Genomic DNA, 16519 nt, shown 5'->3' with positions numbered 1-16519 from the left:
AATTCCCTGCTCAACTGGGGATTCCCACGGTGCCAGCGGCCTGCTTTCGCTTCACCTGATCCCATGCCCTGATGGCGGTGATGGCGGCCATGATGGCCCAGCGTTCGCCAAGGAGACCAGTGCCCCCAGTGCCCACGAATTGGAAGTGGAGATCCTTCTTGGTGAGGGCGGTCCACTCGAAAAGGGCCACGACCTCGCTGGTGGACAGGCGCACCAGCTGCCAGCCCTTGCGCATGCCAATGTGCTGCCACTCGAACTGCTCGCGCTGCTGGGGCTCCCCCGGCTTGCCGACCTCGATGGTGAAGTCGTACTTGGGGTACGGGAAGTTGTGGGTGGAGTTGACGACCTCCTTGACCAGGCCGCCGCCGTCGGGGCCGCGCAGCTTGACGGACGCGTTGTCGCCAAGCAGGTGCCCGCGCTTGGCGGTCGCTAGGGGCGGCTGGCTCTCGTTGGGGCCGCTATGGAGTTCGACGTCCGGCCCCGTCATGCCGTGGAAGCCGGCGTGGAACGAGACGGCGAAGAGCGGCGGCGTGTGCTCCGTCTCCGCGAGGATGTAGTGGTGGTTGTTGAGGCTGATGCTATACACGACAAACGACGGCGGGAATTGGGGCGGCGGCATCAGCTGCGAGGGGGTTGGCGGCGGCGCCGGCGCCGGCGTGGGCTGCGAGGACGCCGAGTGCGTCTTACTTAGGAGGCCCATGTTTCTTCTCTTTTTTTATGTATGAATTATTATTATGTCGGGTGCAGGATGTGTAGTTTGATAAGACTGGAATCCATCGGCATAATAATAAATCCCACTAACTACTGCTTCTGGGAAGGAGCTGGCGAGAAGACTTATTTATATAATATCAGAATCTTTTTTTTAAGCCTTTGGGTGTGAGATGGCGGCGCGCGCATTCTCTCTCTTAATTTCGCAAGTAGGCAACCTACTTGGCTTTTGCTGCGGGTGCAAATTCCAAATTAGAAACTGGCACCTAACCTACCTTTTTTTGCCCCAAAGTTGAAAGGACCGACGCCGCCCCCCTCCCCTCCCCCCCTGGCCGGCAATGGGAAGGAGAAGGCCCTTTTTATTTTTTACGTCAGACTGCAGCGGTTACCAGCCGCTCTGGTTGGCCAAATCTTGTGCCTTGCCCGACCGCGATGGTGCCCAGCGCACCACCATAAACAGACCAGATCATCCACGATCGACATAAGGGACCCGGCCAAAGTGTGCGCCCAATGACTCGCAAAAATCTAATCTGGGATTACGAGCCCAACATCGCTGGTTGTCTAAATACCACATTGGAGGCTTTGCCGTTATTCTGGCGGGCGGGGTGTTTTGGAATATAAGTCGACGGCATTGCCATGGCAAGAAGTGGCCGACTTGCCGGATGGGTGAGTTGCGGCTTTGGTTGGGAACCGGATGTCATATCGGTGCCTCTCGAAAAAGGGGCAAGCAAACCCTGGAATTCGCAGGTGTGGCCCTTCAGCAGCCTAGCGTTCCCCGCCATTTGCTTCGCTGTAACAAAGTCGAGTTTGCCGTAACAAATTGACAATCCTACCTGCCTACCGCGTACAGGGGGGCATGGGGCATGGAAGCAATTAAGCCCCATGGATCAATTCCAGACAGAGAACAAATTGAAGCTCGGGCCATGCGTGCATTTGCATTGGGGCCATTGGCATTGATTGCCCATTGCCATTGAGCGCATTGAGCCACTGCCCGCCCCCCGACGCGACCCACACGCCAGCGACGCGTCCCTTCCTACTTTATTTCGCGTTGCGTCCCCAGTTCCCTGTAAACCAATCAATCCACGCCTGTCCTGTTGCAGCAAGTAAGGAACAGACAGTGACTTCCACAATTCCACCCTGACCGACCGAAACATTGTGAAGCGCAAGTTCAAGTTTGTTCCCGCCCTCAGGTGGTTTCCCGGTTAGGATTTTTGAAAGTGCATTGAACCCGAACAAGTCGAACGCTGAGCTCCCTGAAGGCACGGCACACCACCCATCACGTCAATCGCGGGACCGGATCCAACATTACAACCAAAACCCCCTGTGAATACCTACCAACCTACCTTGAACCCCCTCCGAGACCCGCCATCCGCCCATCGTCCGACGAGAGAACATCTCTGCCCGCATGGTCCGACTTGGCCATTAGACCTCTGCAATTCGACTCTGGAGGCGGGAATTCGCGCTCCGTTGTGACGTCCTGATCAATGCCGCTATTTGACATGTCACCCAACATCCAGGAGACGGAAGCTGCCTCCAGAAAGCGTAGTCACGACGAGTATGCCGAGGGCGCGGTCGATGTCGAGGTTGCTGCTGCTGCCTCAGCAGCGACGCCTGTCAAGGAGCCCATAATCTCTGCCTCAGTAGTAGACGAGGAGGCTGACCGTAAGTTGTTCCTACAAGCCAAAACCACAGCGTTTCCCTCCTTATGATAATGCCTAATCCCTCCTCTTTTTCTACAGAACCTCCCAACAACACTGCTTTGTCAAGCCCGCTGTCGTCTCCTCCCATGAGTAGTAGCCCTGCAGCTAACACTGACGGAGGGTCCAATACCTCGCCACACAACTCGCCTTCGCCGAAACAAACAACATCTGCGCCCTCTACCGCCATGGCGCCCTCAAAGAAACCTGCCAGCGACGCCAAGTCGTCATCGACGACCAAGGCACCCTCCTCAGCCGGTGTCCCCGCCAAGAAGAGGAGGACGCCTGCCGAGATACAAGCCGAACAGGCCGAGAAGCAAGCCAACAAAGCTCGCGAAGAGCAAGAACGGGCCGCCAAGCGCCAGAAGAAGGAGGAAGAGAAAGCCGAGAAGGAACGGGTGAAGGAGGAAGAGAAGGCCGAGAGGGAGAAGGCCAGACTCGCCCGCGAGGCGGCCCGAAAAGAAAAGGAAGCGGAGAAGGAGGCCTTGCGCAAGAAGAAGCAGGATGAGGAAGACAAGAAGAAGGCCGAGGAGGAGAAAAAGCGGCGGCAGCAGCCCACCCTCTCGATGATGTTCGCCAAGAAGCCCAAGGCCGATGCTCCTCCTCCGACTCCCGTCAAACAAACAATCGCCAAACCAGCAGATCCCTCTCCGGCAGTACAATCGAGCAGCCCGGCCGCCGTTAAACAATCGAAACCAGAAAAGCTGCCCTACGAACGCTTGTTCCAGCCCTTCTTTGTCAAATCTGGCATGACCCTCGCACAACCAAGCTTTGCGCAAATGTCAGATGAGACGGTGACGGCCAAGTCCAAGATTCTTGACGAATACATCTACGGCCAGCGTGGCGAAGAGAACGTGAAGCCCTTCAACACCGTTTCAACATTCCATCTAAGTGGTCTCTCATCAAGTCGTGGCATCGTTCACCCCAGTGTGAAAAAAATCATGGCGGAACTACTTGGTGACCCAATCGAGAGCGCGAACCGTACCGAATCACAGCAAGCGCGGTTCAGCGATGTACAGAAGCAGCTCAGCAAGATTCCTGTGAAACTGGTGTCATTTTACGAGGATGTCCGGCCAGCATATGTTGGAACTGTCACATCCTTCAACCCCGAAGAGCTAAACAAGCTTGCGCGACGACCCACGAGCCGAGTCTTGACAAAGCTGAATTACGAGTACGATTCAGAAGCTGAATGGGAGGAGGAAGAGGGCGAAGATCTGGATGATGCCGATGACGATGAAGAGGGCGACGAGGGCGACGACGAGATGGCTGATTTCCTTGACGACGCCGAGGATGCTGTTGCTGTGCGAACAGCCCATCTTCCTGAGGAGGAACCCAAGAGCACAGGCATTTGCTTCGAGAACCGGCAACGAGCCGGTCCATGTCCGACGGTGTACAAGTACCGGATGGAGTTCCTTCTTGGTAAGCGCATGAATGGTATATCCTCATTACAGCAGGCTCGCTAACCTTACTAGATTCCCTTCCTCATCATCACAGCATCGATCCATTTGCTACAGATTATTGGGAACAGCCCAAACCAGCCAAAACCGAGGCCACCACAACTTCTGTCGCTGTACGGTCATCTCCCTTCGACAAGGGCGTGGCAGGTGGGATGCCTCCGCCGCCAAACCCGGCCTTTGTCGATCCCAAAGACATGGTTCCGACCGCGGAAATGGCCAACTTCAAGCGTGCTATCATTAGTGACGATATCAGCATGCTGACCAAGGTCTCCATGATCGACATGCTCTCCAAGCGTTTCAAGTCTTGCACGAAGGCACAGGTCCGGGCCACGTTGGAGATAGTGGCTGAACGCGTCCCGAAGCCTGGCGGCAAGAAGTCGGAGAGATACTGGTCGTTGCGACCGGAACACGCTCTGTGAGAGCCGTCCGTTGTCGGTGGTCAATTTGACGACGACAATGGATGTATCGGACATTGGCATAATCCCTCTGCTATCTGACGACGATGAAGAAGGTCAATCAGAACTGAGCTTGTAACGCCAGCGGGTTTCCACGCGTGGAATGGAACACAACGACCATGGTCACACACACACATCGATCGCTTGCTCCTTCGCCTACATGTTGGAGAAATCACCTGTTTATAGAGCCGGCACCGGAGTTCATTCAGTTTATAGACCTTTGTATTAGTGGTCTCACGAACCTCAGTCACGAACTCTTGCTGCTCTGCGATTTGGGACAGCAGCCATAGCAGCAGTAGCCGCTGCCCAAACACCTCTTGTTATTGTAAGGGTGGGGGCAACGAAGCATGCAGGCCACTAGGGGAGGATATTCTGAGGACTGGCGTTGAGGGAGTTTTTTGTGAGGAGGGACTGGACTACTGGACTGGGGACAAAAGTCAAGGTCTGTCTGTTTGCCTTTTGTCTGGCCAGTACAGACGAGCAAGAGACAGAGAAAGAGATGTACTTGCTGGCTGGTCAACATCCACGGGTTCTCATTTGCAGGGCATGATGATCATGGTCATAGATGAAATGTGTTTTCCCCCCTCTCGTGTGGGTGGGTGAGTGGCTTTACCTCAAGTGTCTACTTGGTCCACCAAAGCGCAAAATAATGTACGATACCCAATTTTGGCGTTTCCTGCAAAACAAAAGACCAGAACTTATTGCCTGTTTGTGATCTGTTGTGATACTTGCTTTCCTCTCTGTCTTCGCTGGCGAGTCTACTGGACGAACTTCATTCGACCAATCAGTTGGTCAATCAGGCATGTGAGAGGAATGGTATCAGACCGAAGGAGTCGTTGGAGGCTCAATGCTCACTCTGGTTTCAATTCAGCAGCACTACCTACTAGCGATACTGAAGAGATGCTACCCTAAAAGCCTCTGTATGCCCATCTGGCAGATCATTTGCTCTGGCATTGCCATCACCATCCATACCTAGTCTGCCAACCCTCCTCCTATTACCGCCTCATCTTGCTACCGACATGTCAGAGCACCCATGGATGCATAGGTCATCAAAGACATTGACAAGGTAGATAGGCAACGCTTACATTGCTCATGCAGGATGCTTTTGGGATTACTCACTACTGTACACCCCAGTCTTCGCAGCCAATAATTCTCAGATTGGTGCTAGATAGTGGGCGGCGGTTTCCCGTCGCCTCACTCTGATTGTGAGCCTGATGCGAAGGCCCGATTCTTTCGGCCCGGACACAGCGCCCAACCCATATGCCCTTTCCCTTCTTTCAAGGGACGAATGCTTCATAGTGTACAGATAAGACATACAAGAAGTTTCCACGCGCCAATTAAATCCTGCTGCTCAACGCTAGACCCAGCATCCAACCATGCATGCATGCAGTAAATCATCGTCGTCAAAAGTCATGAATCAACTCATCAAGGGGTTGGGTTCGTTGGCCCATTCGAGGTCGATTCCCCCGTTGTTCAAGTCGCTACGCCACGTCGTTTTCTGTCGGATCGCGGCGGAGGGGTGTGGCTGCAAAACGTCCTAGGCTTGCCTGCCAGCCCCAGTCCGCTTGTTGTCGTTGTTGTTGTTGTTATTGTTGTTGTGGTTGTTGGCGGCTTTCTCGCGGCGTTGCTCGTCGATCTGCGCGCGCTGCGTCATGCTGTCCGTGTGGCTCTTGAACTCAATAATGGTGTTCGTGGGGCACTTAAGCCACGATTTAAGCATGTCCCTGTGGTGAAACAGTCAGGAGGCATTCGGTGAGAAAGTAGGGACAACGTATACATACCGAACCTTGAGGACAATGCTGCCGGTGCCCGACGTCCAAATACTGAGTATGTCTTCGCCATTGCGCACACTCAGAACCATGCCGTTGATAGCGTTGTTCATCTCGTCGGTTCCATCCGAAAGCGCATTGCCGATCAAGGCCATCATGGTCTCCGTCCAGTACAAGTCCGCAATGCCCTTCTTCATGCGCAGAGTCCACTTGCCACCCTCCTTGTTCTCATCATCCTCCCATATCGGGCGGATGCCCTCCTTGAAAAAGTGGTAATCCGTCACGACTGGCAGCTCAGAGGGCTTCTTCAAGTGTCGGTGGACGGTCCAGAACTCCTCCACGGTCGTCACCCGGGCCATGGGGTGCAATGTCTTGTCGTAGTCGACGCGGCCGTTGGCTTTGCTGATCGGTGGCCTTGTCCAGAAGAACCAGGTGTATCGTAGAGGGTGGGACGGTCCAGCGCCAGCTTTGCCCGAGACTGATCTCAGCGCTTCGGACGAGGTTTTCTCGGTGGCGGGGGTTCTCTTACCACCCCCAATGGAGCCCATGGCCATCTCAAAGGGGTTGCCGGGCGTCTTGGGCGCCTTGCCAGCAGCGCCGAATGACGCAAAGGCGCCCGATCCCAGGCCGAACGCACTAGAGCCACCTCCGGTAGGAGAGGCTAGGCCGCTGCCGGGGGTTGTTGCCGAAAACGGGTTGGCTTTTCCGTGGGACGAGGTCGGCCCGCCATTGCGGCGGGCAGAGGCTAGAGATGAAAAGTCCCTGGCGGCGGTGGAGGAATCGGTCTGGCTCGTTGCTAGAGAAAGATTGCTAGTGCTAGACGCACGAAACCACAAAGTCAGCCAAATAAAGCGCCGGGATTGAGTCTCGCAGGAGGGCGGCAGCAAAGGTCTCTGGGGACGGGAGAAGCCAGGACTTACTTGGGGCGGCGGTTCCAAATGGAGGAGGTCGTCTTGTTATCCATGGGGAAAAGTGGCGATGGGCGGGTTTGAAAAAGCGGTTTGATCTAATAGTGAATCCAACTCGTCCCCCAAAGCGCAAAAACCTATCTTTCAAACTATTTTAACTTCGCAATACGGGATAAAGTGTCTTCGCCGGCCGGAGAGCGAGATGCAATTCGGTTGCTCGTAGTTGGCTGGCAGTACTCGCGATAATAGTCTCGTTCGCAAGTGGTGTCTTTTTCGCCAAGATTCCTGGAGGCACGCAAGGGAAGGTAGTGGTGGTGGTGACGGTGTGTGTGTGTGTGTACGCGCAGAGTGGATGATGTCAGTTGCAGTGGAAGAAGCGAGGTTCCTGGATGGAAGGGAAGGAGGAGGAGTATGGCTGGGTATATGCGGGTGTTGGGTATCAAAAGGTGATGTAGTCAAGTCGTGTGCAGGTGTGTGATGTCTTTTGGTGGTGGTGAATGCTTTGGCTGGAGAAAAAGTGATGGTTCGATCTGGAGATTTTGCCTGAGGGACGTTAGGAGGGCAGGTGGTTAGTGTGGAAGTTTAAGGTAGGCCACCATTGTGTGTAGGTACTTTGCCGGTTGCAGTTTCTCTGGTTGGCAAGTACCGGCCGGCCAGCCAAAAACCCGCTTGAAAATGTTACTCTCTCCATCGGCCAAAGAAGACGACCACCTGCAACAATCCTCATGCAATTACTACTAGGGGCTTCCCTACCACGCCTAGACAAAGCGAACACGTCCATTGGGCTGCCATTCCGCCTCAAAGTCGTGATAATGTAGCGTGAAGTCACCGCCGATGGTACCTACATTATCTTATCAGGCGGCTTACTTACACTACAGGCCAAGTAGTGTAGCGTCGTCACTGGCAGGCGTAACCAGAGAGCATTGACTGTTACCCTCCACTAAGAGCCTAACCTTAACTACATACATCCTAAGAGAAAGAGGCTCACGGCTCAGATCAGCCTCCTTGCTTCTTGCCTGTGTGGGGGATAGAGCAGCCCACCTGTGGTCCCTGGAAACTTCGACGACCTTGCCTTGCCTGCAGCCCGCTGTGTGTCATAACGAGGCTGACCGGCCAAGCTGGCCGAGTGACAACTTTTTTGGTTTGTTTTTTTCTGGTTCTCCCTCGTATCAATCAATTATTAGGGAGCCCCTCCAAAAACCAGGACCCTCCAGCCGAAGAAAAAAAAAATCAATCAATCAATCTAGCAACTAGGCCGGCAAATCCATGGCTAATCCCTGTTGGGTCCCCCATCGCGACCTACAAAATCTTCTCTGGCCGTCCTTTCAATTTTCCCTCGTTTTCCTTTCTTCTTCTTCAATGCAAGACCACCAACTCAAATCATTGCCAGCCTGCCTTGTTACTTACCCTACGCTGCTGGCAATTCCGATGCGTGTGTCGAGATTGACCTTCGAGCCATTGCTTAAAACCATCATCACGAGGGCCCCTTCGGGCGGCTTCCATGATGCGGTGATGACCTACTGCAACACCGGACATTCTGATCTTTCTTTGATGCTGTTGATTTCTTTTGTAGCCACCACCACATGACTACCCGCGCCTAAGCAGCGTGCAAGCCCGTAGTCATTGTGGAGAGTGTAAGTACGCAATATTTTTCCTATTGTAATCAATTGGCCGTGATGATACTGTACTTTCTGGTAATCCGAGCTGCTCAGCCAGCAATCGCTCTCCAAACGGAGAGTGCATTCAGCGAGGTTGATCTTGTGGAGTTTGGCAATATCTGAGCTACAATCGCGCTTCTTGATGGAGGGATGGCCCCTTGCCAGCCTAGAAGCTGACCTTGGTCTCTTGTAGAGATGGTAACACAAAACACCCTCGACGCAAGTGGTCGTCACATACCTGGTCATGATGCAAATGCAATGAACGATGCTTTACATCCATTCTGCGAGGCCAAAGACTCCATCCCATCTGTACTGAACCCGCCGGATGGTATGTGCTACTGCGATGCTCTCAATTCGTACCACCACCAGCTCCCAGCTATTCAGAGCGCATTCAAGTGCATGTCCCGCGATGGCTTCTGATGCACCAGCAGAAGAGGCAAATCTTCAATTCTTCAACAATTGTTCACGACTCAGTTGATCGCCAATTAATTGCCAGCGAATTTGAAGCAATTCGATTGGGAGATTATCAATGTCCCAAGATGGCATTTGCACTTTACCAGAGCAAGTCACCATGTTACCCGGACCTTGCTGTCGCTAAAGGTCAGTACCTAGCAAATGACATTTGCTCCAGTGCCCAAGTCTTCCACTGCCTTTCGCTAGCTTTCAACTCGCTCTCGATTGCTTTATACCTCTTTTTCTACATATTGCCATCCGAAGTTACCATATGCTTCATGTCGCGGCATCAAGCAGCTCGTGGCACGGCTAGCGCAGTGGTACTTGTAGTGTTACCAATGATTGCTCGAGCGGCAATCTGCCATAGGAAGGTAGTATGACTTTCCTCACATTGTGGCCCCTTGTTCCATATTGCGCATTGGTCTTCTCTGGATCCTCGTCCGATATGTCTCTTCCAGCTCATTATGGCATCCACCTTCTTCTTCTCCTTCCCCGTACTCCCCAGACCGCGGCGACCGCTGTCCCAGCTCTGACAATAGCCACCGCCTCGTTGTAGCTCTGTACGATGCTCGAGAGCGAGTCCAGCGCCGGAACGGCCCGAAAGTTGGTCGCGCCCTTCGCGAGCGCCGTGCGGAGTGGCGCGTCGCTTATGTCCGGCACGGTCTGCGCCTCGACAAGGGGGTTTCTGAAAGCTGACGCCGGATCCAGCTCCATAGAGAGCCTTGCGGGGCTGCCGGTGCCCGGTGCCCACCGGCTCATGATGCCGGCGCCGACCGCCATCAGAACGGATCGCCATCATGAAGGGTGCAGCCACCAATGCCAGCGCGCTTGAGGCCAGGAATAACACGACATCAAAGATGAGGAGGAGCATGGTCCGGACCTCTGAGTCGATCGCGCTGGCGCCCTGCGTGACCTGGAATTGGCTTGGCAGGTACTAGATCAGGAGCCAAGCCTGCGATAGTCAGCGCCACTGAGTTCTGTGCAATACTGCAGACAAGCTGCTGAGCTCGAAGATAGTGACGACTGCCTAGAAGGTCTACTTCAAATTGAAGAATGTATATAACTCGCCGAACAGCAGCAGGTCTGTTGTGAGTAGCTAGGCGCTGTCGAGAACTCGTCCGTAATCTTAAGGATGGTTGTCGCGATTTTGGACCCATCCAGGGCCCATTGGGAAGACATTCATGGTCGATTGAAGACAACACTAGATTAAATATATCCATTACAGTCGACTAGAACAGGAACGATATTCAGTTTTGCATCTATGTATGACGTGGAGTGTTAGCGATGAAAGGTGTGCCTGTTCGTTGAATTAGTGGTATCGCCGAGAAGAAAGGCACCCAACAGAGGATTTACCCAGGCATTGGTGATTGATGTGTGATGGGACAGTCAAGACAATCCACCCTTAGGAATTTCTTCCAATCTCCGGCCCAAAGTGCACGCCTCATGGACCGGTGCCTACATCTTGCTTAAGGTACCTATATACCTACACTCTTCTTTTCAGTGCCCAAGGTTGTTTGTTTTCTGATTTCCTTCTCAACACCAACTTCTTCCTTCTTCCTTCCATATTCCCTTTGCATCATTTCAGCTCCAACCCTACCAGTACGTACGTCTTTTTGATTCTCTGCTTTCGTGACTGGACAATATACTGACATTATTTACTGCTGCGCAGATCATTCCGATCCACATCACTGCACATTGGGCACGAGTCGGCTCGCCTAAGACCCCCAGCGAGACGAAGCAAACGATTCAGTGATCTCGTCCCTGGTCCTGAAAAGGATGAGTAGTCTCGCTGCGCGACCTTCCCTGACCGAAGCAATGATCAGCTGCCCAAAGCCCCTCCCCCATCCACTTCCAATCGTTGCTTCCTCCTGTCCGACCGCTCCTCTACCAAATCATGCCCAAGGCAATAGGGACCTTGGCCCAGCCACCCCGTCCGGTTCCGAGCTTGGAGAGAAAAGCCCCGTCTACTCGTCCTCGGCCCGGCGGGCCCTGATGCGGCGTCGGGGAGACATTTTGAGCGGTGACGGCCCACCGTTACTACGCATGTCTCTTTATGATCGGTCCGTCTCCCGTGAACCCGTTGATGATGCCCCGGTTCGGCGTGGCCGCTGCCTCCGTTACGGACGGGCCTGGAGGCACATGTGCAGCGGTGCCGAGCTCTCGCGCTCGTGCCTTGGCCGAGCACGCTTCCGTAAGCGCCAGACACCGCTGGGCGGCACGTTTGATACTCCCAGAGGGCGTGTCGGGAGTCGACGGCGAGCGGAGCCGCACTCCGCCTGGCTGATCTGTGTGCGATCCCATCACATGGTATTACCAGGTTCTCAGTCGTGTGTCACCAGCGCGCAGCGTCGTCTTTTGTCGTCAACGATTCTACACATTCCCCATTCTCTTGGTCGTTGTCGTGCAATCGATGTTTAGCCTCGGCTGGGTCAAGGGTTCACCTCCCTCGAGGCGGTGGAGGAGCAACAGAGAACGGTCAGGGAAGGTGCAGTACCCAAGGTCCTAGATGCTGCTAGGCATGGTAATCGTGTCGATAATGGACCTTGTGCTGCCTCTGAAATGTAGGTGGATGCTGACTCAAGCAACAGACAATTTTTTGTTTCTTTTATACCAGGCTTGGTCGCGGCCATGGACCCCGATATTACACTGTTTTCGGTGGGACTTAGCGGCCATTTGCCTTCATCTTTTTCATTGCATTTGCTGGGTCACTGGCGGTGCGAAGAAGAAATTCTTGATATATTTTATTCCAATATTAGTTGGTGTCATTGTATGAGATAGTATCGCGTGCTTTTTCCGCTGGTGGTTGTATATGCCTAGCCAAAACAGGTCGGCTAAGCCGTGATGTTCACTTTGTCGTACAGTTTCAAGCAGTGATAGGGCGAGCCACAGTAGCAATTCTTTGTTGATATTTACGGGCGTGAAACTGCAGTCTTCTGGAGATGATCTATCGAGGACCTACTTGATGCAACAGTTGGGGGCAAATTTGGTCCATTACTTCGGAAGTTGTTCGCTAGCATGCCAGAGGCCAGACAAATCAAAAACCACATGATGGGATTCCGAGAATGAGTTTGACCACAGAATGAGCTTGAATACCCTCGGTGAAGATCCGCCTGGAAATGCGCCTGATGCGATCAATGCAGCATTGCTATAATCTATGGTGGAGGGGCGGTATGCGGGAGCTGCTTGCGAGTAACGCCACAGACAACGTGCAGTCCCGTTATTGGCTTCGACCTCTGCCGCTTGGGTTGCATTGCTGCTGCTGCTGACTACAGCCGCAACAAAGCTCATGGATTACAGAGGCTGCCTCGTCAATCAGTCTGCCCAATGACAAAATCTGCCAACCAAGGACAAAATCTAGCCCGCGACCCAGCCCGAATCTGAACAAAATCTGGCAGGTACAAGACGCAACACACATCTGACACTGAAGAGGATGTATCAAAGGATTTTCACACCATAAAGAAAACCATACATTGATGCATGCGTTTCCAACGGTCCGTGGCCCCAACAAGTACCTGAGCCAGCCTGGTACAAAAGCTGCCGGATTTCCAGCATACTGGATTCTCAACAGAGCCATGAAGATGGACAGTTCAGTCCAACAAGTCCAAGACCGTTCTAAACCCTTTCCCTGATATATTGCACCGAATCTACATCACCAGATACTGGCTACCCTACAAAATCCGGCCGTTATGGCTTCGGCTAGTTGCCACATTCCCCTGGAGGTATGGAGCGCTCATGAAAGCACCATCCGACACCTCTACTACATCCAGAAGCTGCCAGTGCAAAGTAAGAAGAAAGAGAGATGCCTTGTTAGGGTGATGGAGGACGAATATGGGTTCTCGGCTACGTAAGTCCTATTGATCAAGGCACACCATATCCAGGTCAGCATATGTCTGACATTGCCATTGATAGCGCAGAGCAGTACGAAACAAAAATCCAAGAATGGGGATCTGCCAAGAATCTAAAAAAGCACGAGTGGCCGCAGCTTCTAGCACAATACGAGTACCTCACAGCTAAGGGTATTGAAGCCAGAATCACAGTGTCCGGGGCAGTTGTCGACAAGACCAAACTAAGGAGGCAGCGAAGACGCTACGCGCCGTATCCCCAGCCCGGCACTGTCGTGCCCGAGGGTCAGTAAGAACATTCATCTGAATTCCGAAGGCTGGTGTCGCTGATCACTCCAATAGCATGCAATATACCAGCGCATCGGCAAGCGTTTGTGGAAACACATGGCGATGATGGATCTTGGTCAAGATACACCGGCACAGAGGTTGCTGCTCAGCCTGGTTCACCTGTTCACGGCGCGAACTTTCAGGCACCCATCACGGTGGTTTCCACAGCAGACCATATTCATAGTGATGAGAGCTTAGGTACATTGAAAGGTGTACGGCCTGCCCAGGATTACGTTGGGGCTTCAAGCCTGTCAACCAATCTCTCCGTTACCAATGCAAGGTCGCCAGCAATTCGACCATCAATATATACCGACGTGCTTCAACTGGTCACTCAAATGAGCCCCAACTCTCTGGGCGAGGAATGGGTGTCATACTGGCAAAACTCTGAGTATCAAGGTGCCATCAACTTTGATGATTCTCTGTCTTACGGATCAAGATCAATTTGCCCGACTACCGGACCCAAAAATCCGAGATGGAGCCAAGACCGCGATGCCATGATGGAATCAGGCAACAACGGGAACTTTTCAGGTGTTCAAGAGACTTTCAGGTGTTCCCATACCCTGGTCAACTCGATTCTTTCACATTTCAAGCAGATTCAGCAAGGCAATGTGGCCCTAGCCGAGCACGAAGGCCTGCCAGATGCGGAAGACATGCTGGAAAGGTTCGAATCCGTGCTCCCAGAGTCACTACTCATAGCCACTGCAACATCAGAAATCAGACTGGGCGAGAAGGGCTTTTTGCTTGATTCCGGTTTGCAAGCCCTCGTGTGCTCCATCGTCAACGGTTTTGCCGGTCTCCAAAACATTCCAATGAAAGCAGTCTTTGCCACAATTCGGGAGGAATCCAAGATCCAGGCTCAGTTGTTCGGTCTTCTTAAGTCTAGTCCACCCAGCATTGCAAAGACCCTTGCAGACAACCTCTTCCGGGCTGCTGTCGAGAGTTGTGACGCAGAAGCTATGACGATTATTATCAGCGTGGCCAACTCCATTCCCCAAACAGCTATCGACCCGAATGAGATTCGATGCAAACTAAAGAGCAGAGATTATTCGCCCATCGAGCTAGCAGCAATGTTTCGAAATATGGAGATGGTTCAAGGGCTTCTGACGGCCAAAGCAGACCCTGACAAGACTTATGCTCAAGATAATGAATACGCGGAGTGCGGTGCTCTTGAGCTTGCAGTGGGATTATGGGGCAAATACAAGAGCGTGGATTTAAAGCTTGTGAAGCTACTCCTTCAGTGCGGAGCGACAGTTCGTATATCCCTTGTTGAATCCGTGATTCACTGGGGAAATGAGGCGAGGGAGCTCCTTGAAGTAGTGCTGGATCAAGCTCTCAAGTTTGACCATGAGGGACTCTTCGGCAATAACCACATTCTAAATATTGCCAGGCACTTCAAGAATAGTGTTGCAGCTCGTGTTATTGCGCGCTTCATTCAGTACTGCGAGACAAGCAATTGCGCGAAATGTGCACTACGCAACCCTGGAACGATCCAAGAAGCATTTGAGTGGGCAGCATTTCGAGGCAACTTTGAACTTGTCAAAACGCTATCACACGTTGCGAGAGCATCTTCCTCGGCGTTGGCAGGTGCGGTGAGGAGCCAAAACTCGCATTTGATAGACTTCCTCCTTGGCCAAGGAGCAAAGGTGGACGAACCTATGCCTACCACAAGTCTACATCACGGTTCGCCAGCAGTCAAAACGCCCTTGGCAGAAGCAATCAAAGCTCAAGATGCATCCAGAATAAAAGATTTCGAGCAAAGAGGAGGTTATCTGTGTATGGCCAAAGAAAAGCACTTCAGCGCCGCTTTGTCCGCTGCGGCTGAGGCTGGAGACACCAAAATCGTCAATAAGCTGATTCAATTCGCACCAGTCGGGTTTGAGAGGGAAATTGCATCTCCTCTATGTGCGGCTATACGGCACCATAATACGGAGTTAGCCCTTTTCCTTCTCGATATTGAGGGGCCTCCTGTTCATCCAGGGCTATACAGAAGAATGGGAAGCCCTCTTGTAGAGGCAGTGAAACAAAGAGATCGACAGCTTTTCTATGCAATCACCCAGGCAAGTGAGGCAGACAATAGCCTACTTCGAATCGATCCCTATATAGGTTGTTTGGCAATGCAATTTGCAGTAGAATGGGGTGATGTCGGCATCATCGAACATCTGTCCCTTCTAGGCTTCCGTGCCAATGATCGAGCGCTGGTCGCAGCGATACGTGCTGACCAAATCCTGGTACTGCATCGCCTTTTGGAGTTTGGGGCATTAGTGCAAAAATACTCTAAGGACGAGACATCATCCTTGGACGTAGCGGTCGAAAAGGGGGATTGCGAGCTGGTATCATTACTTCTATCCAAAGGCATACCGCTCAACAACGAACGTGCCTGGGAATACGCAATGGACAACAACTATTCGATATTCAATTTGCTTGTTTCTTTCCTCGAGGCATCCGATGCACCAGAATGTAAAGGTCTCGGCGGATCACTGCTTATACAGGCCATTCACAAGTGCAATACTCAAGCCATCAATTGCTTAATTGAAGCACGTGTTGATTTCCATTTTATCATCGCTTGGGGACCTGCCGACTATTCTTGTCCGAGTTTCCTGTACAAAAAATATGATGTCAACGCAATTGGCTTTGCTATCCAGCATGAGAAAGGCACATGTTACGATCTGGTACAGAAACTGCTTGATAGTGGCGCGGACCCAAACAACGTTGTCTTGCGAAAAACATTGCTGCTCCTTGCTATAGATGTTCGGAGTTTGGGCATGGTAAAATTGCTCGTTGAGCGGGGAGCGGATATGAAGAGACCAGCCCGACGAAGTATCAAACGTACGCCTCTGCAAAAAGCTTGCGAAGTTTCCAGCTTCGAGATCGCGCAGTTCTTTTTGTCTAAAGGAGTGGACCCGAACGAATCGCCAGCTCCTGGAGAAGGGCGCACCGCCCTGCAACTTGCCGCGACGAATGGTAGCGTTCGGATTGCCCAACTGTTGCTACACCATCATGCAGATCCCCATGGCCCCCCTGCGAGAGTCAGAGGGAAGACGGCATTTCAATGCGCTGCAGAGAATGGCCGCTTACATATGATGCAGCTGCTGTGGGGCGCTGCTTCCCCGGACGGGTTTCCGAGGGAGGAGATGCTGAGCGCGCGGGATCTGGCTAGGGAAAAGGGGCACAGGGGTTGTGTTGACTATATTGATTCGCTGCTTCAGGGAAAGCCTGTCGATCTCTTGCTTTAGTTTGTTACTTCA

General features: G+C 52.7%; 5 protein-coding genes across 5 annotated transcripts; 2 read left to right on the top strand and 3 right to left on the bottom strand.

The window, feature by feature from the left end:
- Nucleotides 1-10: 10 nt before the first annotated feature.
- Nucleotides 11-700, bottom strand: PG985_001567 (uncharacterized protein; the record flags this gene model as incomplete). The annotated part of the gene is made up of 1 exon (XM_066821336.1): nt 11-700. One exon carries the CDS (start codon nt 698-700, stop codon nt 11-13), a length of 690 nt encoding a protein of 229 aa, XP_066692215.1.
- Nucleotides 701-2207: 1507 nt separating this feature from the next.
- Nucleotides 2208-4281, top strand: PG985_001566 (uncharacterized protein; the record flags this gene model as incomplete). The annotated part of the gene is made up of 3 exons (XM_066821335.1): nt 2208-2370; nt 2448-3824; nt 3878-4281. The coding sequence occupies 3 exons, from the start codon at nt 2208-2210 to the stop codon at nt 4279-4281; spliced, it is 1944 nt and encodes a 647-aa protein (XP_066692214.1).
- A 1573-nt stretch (nt 4282-5854) lies between these two features.
- PG985_001565 (uncharacterized protein) lies at nt 5855-7050 on the bottom strand (the record flags this gene model as incomplete). The annotated part of the gene is made up of 3 exons (XM_066821334.1): nt 5855-6041; nt 6099-6902; nt 7007-7050. 3 exons carry the CDS (start codon nt 7048-7050, stop codon nt 5855-5857), a joined length of 1035 nt encoding a protein of 344 aa, XP_066692213.1.
- A 2517-nt stretch (nt 7051-9567) lies between these two features.
- Nucleotides 9568-9864, bottom strand: PG985_001564 (uncharacterized protein; the record flags this gene model as incomplete). The annotated part of the gene is made up of 1 exon (XM_066821333.1): nt 9568-9864. The coding sequence occupies one exon, from the start codon at nt 9862-9864 to the stop codon at nt 9568-9570; it is 297 nt and encodes a 98-aa protein (XP_066692212.1).
- Nucleotides 9865-12791: 2927 nt separating this feature from the next.
- On the top strand, nt 12792-16507 carry PG985_001563 (uncharacterized protein; the record flags this gene model as incomplete). Its single annotated transcript, XM_066821332.1, has 3 exons — nt 12792-12949; nt 13015-13232; nt 13290-16507. 3 exons carry the CDS (start codon nt 12792-12794, stop codon nt 16505-16507), a joined length of 3594 nt encoding a protein of 1197 aa, XP_066692211.1.
- Between the last annotated feature and the right edge of the window lie 12 nt (nt 16508-16519).

Source organism: Apiospora marii (assembly GCF_038362585.1).
Source record: "Apiospora marii strain CBS 49790 chromosome Unknown utg000001l_segment0_segment0, whole genome shotgun sequence".
Classification (NCBI taxonomy): domain Eukaryota; kingdom Fungi; phylum Ascomycota; class Sordariomycetes; order Amphisphaeriales; family Apiosporaceae; genus Apiospora; species Apiospora marii.
Note: the sequence above shows the minus strand (reverse complement) of the source record. Positions and strands in the feature narration are given on the sequence as shown.